Source organism: Epinephelus lanceolatus, chromosome 4 (genome assembly GCF_041903045.1).
Source record: "Epinephelus lanceolatus isolate andai-2023 chromosome 4, ASM4190304v1, whole genome shotgun sequence".
NCBI lineage: Eukaryota > Metazoa > Chordata > Actinopteri > Perciformes > Serranidae > Epinephelus > Epinephelus lanceolatus.
The window spans coordinates 23591378-23598734 of NC_135737.1; the positions used below are offsets into that span (position 1 = coordinate 23591378).

Consider the following 7357-nt stretch of genomic DNA (forward strand, 5'->3'; position numbering starts at 1 on the left):
TACACAATTCTTCATAATTCACAGTCTGAAGTGTGAAATAGCACAATGTTTGGAGGTACAGAGTGTTGTGTAAAAATCCCTGAGAATGCAAAGGAAACTCAAAAAAAAAAGGACCTTTGCACATTGCATTCTTCTTTCTGGCTCAGTGGTTGTACTTTTGCACTATGCTTTAAAACCACACAGCTCAAGTGTCTTCTGTTCACCTGAGCAAAATGCTGCTCTTTAGCGTGCTCCTTCATGCTTGCCATTAACGAAGAACTCAGCTGGAAGTGACGGTCAGTGCATGAGCACAGTTTAATGGAGGCAAGCTTTAAAAGTTCCTAAAAGCTCCATTAATATCACGGTTACCAGAATGAAAACACCAAATGTCCTCTGAGAAGAATGGCTCCCCGAAAAAACTTTTTAATTACATAATGCACTTTTTTATCACTCTGATTTTTTATTAAGGTTTACCAAATTTTCAATTTTTCTGTGAGTCACTCAGGTTTTTATACATTTCTCACTCTCATTCTGTTTGCTGTCTGGGTTCTTCAGCACTCACCAGTCTTCTGTGTGGCAAAGAGGATGATGAGGGCGACGATGACGATGAAAAGCAAGGAGACAATAGTAATGAGGCCGACCTCCAGGGAGGTCCAACGGGGCTTCTTAGCCGACTTGGGGGGGTTGGTCTCTGTCATTCTCAGCTCTCCTCCTTCAGCTGCCGGCTGTATCAACTCACCTGAGGAAAGACAGAGAACCACAAAGGTAGATCAGTAACTATTAGGACAAAGACAGGAAATTAATCAGCAACACCTCAGATTATCAATTAATTGTCACTTAGCAGGCAAACATGGCAAACGTTTACTGGGTGCAGCTTTTTAAATATGAGAATGTGCTACTTTTCTCTGGTTTTATATTATTTTGGACTAAAGGTCAGACAACAGTAGTAATGGTTAGATGTTATCGAAATTTCCTGATATTTTACTAATTACTTCATGGATTAATTGAAGTATTACCTTATACATTGATTGGAATAAATCTGTTCAAAGGGTCTAACAAATTTGTCATGACCACATGCATTTCATCATGTCAGCATCAGTTAAAATTCCAATCCTTGTAATCGGTTCATCTTTGAAGTCATCAGGCTAAACACTTGCTGATTGCAGCCTCTCAAATGCTTGTACTTGATTATTTTGTCACTTTGGCAACATACAATTTCAGTCACAATATATACATTTTGACATTAATAAAGCGAACAATTTTGTGAAATCTCTTTTTGGACACACGCTGAAGAAAGAAAACACAAGGAGTGAAAGACACCTGGCAGTGATAAGAAAGCAAATGAGAAAAAAAGACAAACAATATTTTTTTTAACCAGTCCTCAAGCAAAAGGTGAGAACAATGGAAGTTCTTACCCTCTAGTGGCAGTACACTCCAGACCAAAAAAAAAAAAAAACAGAAGAAAAAATCAAGAAACACACACTTCAGAAGAACAGAAAACAAGAGGGACCTTTCCTCTGCTCCTCACTACACTGTGTTGTTTTCTTCTCTGGGGCCAAGTGAGAACTTTACAAAGTTCATGTAACAAGCAGTTAAGTCTATCTCTGAAGGCAATTAATCCTTAATCCCTCACCGAAAGGCACGCACACACACACTCATGAAATCATGAAACACGAGCACGCACACACATACACACACACCTCCCCAGCCATGCTCTCACACACACTTTTACAAGCTGGTGTCATGAGGCGTCTGTGCAGATGGGTGGGTCTCTCTGCGTGCTAGCTGAGATGAGAGCGCCGCCCGACCAAAGGACAAAGTCTCTTTGAATGAGTGTGCAGCCACAGAAACATCCACATGCATCACTCTCACACATAGCCGCAGTCTTAGTGAATGTCAAAGCCCCCATCATTCTTCTTCATGAGTAAACAATAGTCCAACGTAAAGTAAAGTCCCCCGGTTACTGTCATTATCCAGGCTGGTAATTGGCCATTACTGTACACACTAACCACAACTCCCACACCGGCACTGCAGCATGCATGACTTCACCGTGGGTCATGAGATTTATTACAGGACAGTTGTGGCCCTGCATGTAATGGATATCTTTCCTTTTGCAGTGTTTGTGTTTGAAGGATGTGATTCTACGATGGGCACAACGGCAACTGAAAACATGGGCCGAAAATGAGTGACTGAAGGCCTAAAAACAGGGGACGAGACAGTTAAATGACATGAGTTGATGTGTTAATAAGAGCTTCCTGTCAACCTCCCTCTGGCTGGCTGCAGGAGGGGGCAGAAACTTTGCATCAACTTTTTTTTTTTCCCCTTTGTGCAAGCAAACACATCATCGTGACAGCAGTCCCACAGCTCCAATAACACCATGTGTGCACGTCAGGTTTGAAGAGGCTATCTATTATATTCATTTGCTCTAATCCTGACACCGTGCATGCCAAGAAAAAAAATCGCCAGTGAAATGTATTAAAAAGGAAAAGGGACATAAAGATGGGGTGAAGGAATGTGCGATGTGCAGCACGAGAGTGAAAAAACAAGGAGGGACTCTGGACCCTGAGAGGCCCTAAATCATGTTTAAGTGATTTCCCCTCATTGTGCTGAAGCGTGTTAGATATGGATCTTAAGGAGCACTTACTGTATGTCTGTCTCATGCACTTACTTCACACACAATGCTTACTGTTGTGTTTCTCTACATGACTCCAGAGGAAGTAGGTATTGTGCATGTATAAAATCCAGGTAATTCTCCTTCCCTCCCAACATTGCTTGTGGGTGGATTAACTGTTGGCACGATACATGCATGACGCCAATGCCTTTAAGGATGTTTTCTTTGTGAGGGAGGAAGGTCTAATATGCGTGTGAGTTATTTGTAGGCTGTCATTTCTGCTGCTGGTGTGGCTGCTCCTGTTTTAGGACACAGTTACTGGTTTTACTTTTCATCATTCTTTTTTTCTTGAGTGTGTTTTGGATGGTATGTGTTAAATCTCTCTCTCTCTCTCTCTCTCTCTCTCTCTCTCTTTTTGTCCGTCATGATATATCTGAAACATAAACAGTCCCCATGTCTTGCGAGACCTCACAAACTCACTCAAAATTAAACCCATCATTCACTGAGACGCCTGAAAACACCCATGCGTCTGCACACACACACACAGGTATACACAAGACTACTTGCACAAAGTCACTTTTTTTTACAACCTCCATCCATGAGAGTCATGAACATGTCATGTACCTAATTGAGTTTGAATAAGTGCAGGAATGTGGCCTACTTTAACTTAAAATAACACCTTCTCTGGGATAGGATTCTCAGCACTGGGCCTGTAGCTGCACACTGAAGAGTAAAATCACTTTAAAATCATTTTTGGAGGAGGTGACTTGATGCCCAAAGGTGCTATGATGTAGCTGAAATGAAGTCCACCTCTTAAATTGCTTTCCTGATGTTTATATCTGGTAGCTGAATGAATGAAATAGGGGAAATAACTTTTAAAGGGATATAACACCAAACTTAAAACATCACCAGCGCCCTTGCAACTCGTATACAGTGAACTACAAGCACAAAGTGAGGTTAGGATACCCAGCTTTAATGCTATGACAGTGGATCAAAGTGTTTTCTGCAACGAGCAAATGCAACTAGGTGTTAAAACTCCTGTGATAAAAATATTCAGCTGCAGCACACACGGTGAGCAAGACGCAGTTAAATGCGTGCCAGATCCTCATCTCCTGTTGCACGTCGGGAATTCCAAGGGGGGTGGCATGATCAACTGGTGCACGCTGCCCCGTGTCACCCAGCCGGCACACGCAAAAAAATAAATAAATTAAAAAATAATGCACTCAACGGCGCACGCACACACACACACACACACACACACACACACTCACACACACAGAGATGGAGACGCACACAAATGGCACCGCGTTATAAGAAGCGCTCGGGGTGCGTGAACGACTTACCAGATGTGTCGGGAAATTTTCGGTCGATGATATATATGGGCATCACATCCACTGATCAAACATCCATCAAATCCACAAAGGGAGCGCAAAGTGCTGATCGATCTGTTACAGGCTATCTATTGGCTTCACCCTGGATTTCAACAAGGCACACACCGATCCCGCCTCTCTTCTCCTTCTTCTTCTTCTTCCTTTGGCTTTCTATTCTAGGAGTGCACATTCACGCAAACACACACACGCGCGCACACTCACGCACAGATCCTTCAGTCCAACTACCCACTGTACTGTACCACATCTACCCACAGAGGATCGCTGAATTCAAATGACCCATCAGACTCGCGGCGCAATTGGTCAAGTGTGTGATCCACAGGGGGGGGGATCCCATATACAGCCTATGACATATAGTGAGGCAGTGAGGCAGCCCTCTGAAGTTCCCTGTCTGTTTCCTCCTCCGTCAGGGCGGCGTTCAGAAGTGACCCTGTCAGCGGCACGTGCTGCCAGTGGCACCCTAAATAGCTCCCGGGCGCAGGTTCAGGTGAAGAGTGTGATGAAGTGATGACTTGTATATTCTCATGTACTTACACGCAGGACTGCCAATATCTTTTGATCCAAAGCACTTCATGGTGAGAGGGTCCATACAGCAAAATCCCTGCTGTAATCACTGAGAATCACTGTGCTGAATTAATAGTGACCAACTGCTTTAATTACTGGCTCCAGTCATTTACATATAGAATAATAAATAGTATCTGAAACAGCATTTTGAAGTATAATCAGGTACTCAGTCATGTCCATGTCCACACAATGCAAGATCTTAGTTTCAGGGGAGGGATTGCCCGAGTCTCCCTAGACCCCACTTTGGGAACCACTCCTGTCACACAAAACCAAACAATTTAAACCCTGGACTGAAGCATTTATTTGACTGTCAGGTCCAACTGTGCTGCATGCTGTCATTTCCAGGCTGTGAGAATTATGTCAGTAAATCAGATTTGGCTGCTCAATAAGAATATTTGACAAAACATTATTTTTTTCCATATAGAGTTTGAGAATTTGAACAGGGTCTAGGGAGTCGTCGAAATCCGGTGCTTGGGCAGTGACTTGCGGCATCAGAAAGCAATGGCCGGTTGCCGTTATAGTTCAACGACATTTGGCAGCATCAAGGGGAAACGCAGCGGGACAAGGACAAAGGTTAAGGTGGCAAAAGCCCGACAGAGAAAGTGGAAGGGGTGGCAGATGGATCCAACAATCACCAACTTTCTCCCAAGAGAGCGGTGTTTGCCTCCCGTAAGATTCTAGAGGCAAACCCTGTTCTTTTTTTCCTAAACCCAACCATGTGTGTTTGTTGTTGAAGAAAAAACAAGAATCAATTCGGGGTGTTGTAGCAACATAGTTTATTTTGAAAGAGACTGTATGTTAACGTTAAATTTCTTGTGAAAACAGAAGTTTATTCTGAAAGAAGACAGTTCATGTAACAGGCACAACTTGACATGGCGTCCCAGACTGTCAACAACCGGCGCACCCCATGTTACCTCACATGTCATATGTGGACATGGAAATCCCATGACCAAACATCAATATGTGACGAGGTCGGAGTGAGAATGTGTTGGACATTCAGGTTGACAGCAACACTCGTGTAACATGGTAAATAAGTCAAGTTAGCCCTGTGAGCTAAGGTGGGCTAATATGCTAAAGGCTGATCAGAAATGTGAAACAGTATTTTTTTGCTGACGCTGAATATCAAACGAAAGCCAGAGACTGTATCGTGTGACATTGCTTTGAACTGTGAATTTAAAAAAAATAAGTAAATCACCACTTCTAAGCAAAAACAGAAGTTATCTCGGAGCCTCTCTTCTCCAGGCAGCTGCCTCTGTTCCACACAAGCTCACTCTGGGTCTGGGTGTGCAGCTGCCTGTACCACAGAGAAGCGTGAAAGAGAGGAGCGCTCAGGCTGCAGCTACATGTGGAGCCGCAGCGTCCCCAGAAGTACAATGTGTGCTGACTGACGGAAAAAGAAAAAAAAAAAAAAACCTGCTTGACTTGAATCATCTCAGTTGACTGAGGGGCCTCCACATGATGATCAGAATATTCATCATTCTGGGGGCAGCTCTACTCATCCCAATGTAACCATGATTGGAGAGGCTAAACAAGGTTATACAAAATATTAATAAAGGCTGCAATTGGTGGTGTTAAATACAACCCTTTCCCCAATATGTGAGTTGAATTTCACAGAATGCTTGTAGTAATGGTGCAGAGTGGGTGTCAAATAACATTTCGACACATTGGCAGGACCTGGTTCACCCTGAAATCTGTTGAACAGAAACAAAAAGCTTCAAATTTAGCTTAGTTTTAACCTACAGACACTTACACATGCAGTTTTCTGACAGGCAAATCTCAATGCTTTTTGGTTCCTCTACTGCAGATCACAAACGTCCTCTCACAGCAACATGTCAATCACAAAAGCAGCTAGCTTCAGCACATTTATCGAAGCAGTGTCTAAATTATGAACATTTACTGAATGCTGTCATTTACAACAAAGGTTGAACCAAGACAATTGCCATTGTGCTTCTGTGCTGAGAGATTAAACTTCTCACCAGCACCATATATTATATTTGATTCTATTACTTTCTTACTCTGTGATCTTTGAACTCTACACCATGAGTGGTTCCTGAACCTATACATTTTTTTACTGTATGGTGACATGGCTCGCTGTCCAGCACCTTAAAAAAACTTTTACTTTGTCCCATTCACTGTGTTTAGTTGCAGCTGAGTTACATATGGTCTCCTGCTCCAGTGTTAAATACCAAAGTTCATCAAAGGGTCACTTCAGTAAGAGCAATTAACTCTGCAAACACATGGGGATGTTGGGTCCAAAAGTTAACGTTAGCATTAAAGTGAGAAGGCGGCAAAGACCACATCACTGCAGAGAATAAATGAGCTGCTTTCAGTGGAAGCGAGGAAATTCACCAGATGAGTCACCAGTCATCATATGGCTGATCACAGTCATGCAGTCAGTGTTCTTGCTGATGTGCCATTTGTAACAGCTGAAGTTGTGAAATGTATCTTAATGACATAACTGTGTTTCCTATAAATAAGAGAGACACAGCATCATCGGACATTATCTCATGTTGCTGAGTTAGTTGGGTCTTGCTTCCTAAAAATGCCTGTTGTTGAGCTCTTGTTTCGTTTCACCGCACAACTCAAGTGTTTTAATTTATACATACAGTTTTGTTTCAAGTGAGGTGGAGTGCTCGTATCTTAATACATTTTTAATGACAGTTAATGATTGGAAAATACTAACATGATTGGGAAACTGTAATTTTTCTAATCTTTAATTACACCCAAACCGTTTCACGTGGCCCCCAGACGTCATCTCTTCATAGGCATCATTACAGCAACATTATCAATTACCTACCCTAAACTTAAAAGATAA

The 7357-nt window shown here is 42.5% G+C and overlaps 1 protein-coding gene across 2 annotated transcripts in view; it reads right to left on the reverse strand.

Moving 5' to 3' along the window:
• Nucleotides 1-4296, reverse strand: part of LOC117260194 (neprilysin-like) — a 38576-nt gene extending 34280 nt beyond the window's left edge. The window contains exons 1-2 of one of the 2 annotated variants that reach the window (XM_033632115.2): nucleotides 3934-4296; nucleotides 542-718 (exon numbers count right to left, since the gene is read on the reverse strand). In XM_033632115.2, coding sequence (XP_033488006.1) covers nucleotides 542-718; nucleotides 3934-3976 — 220 coding nt within the window. In that variant the 5' untranslated portion in view covers nucleotides 3977-4296. Of the gene's footprint in view, nucleotides 1-541; nucleotides 719-1394; nucleotides 1557-3933 lie in introns of those variants that run through there. The other variant, XM_033632116.2, reaches the window with a different exon arrangement.
• Nucleotides 4297-7357: the final 3061 nt, after the last annotated feature.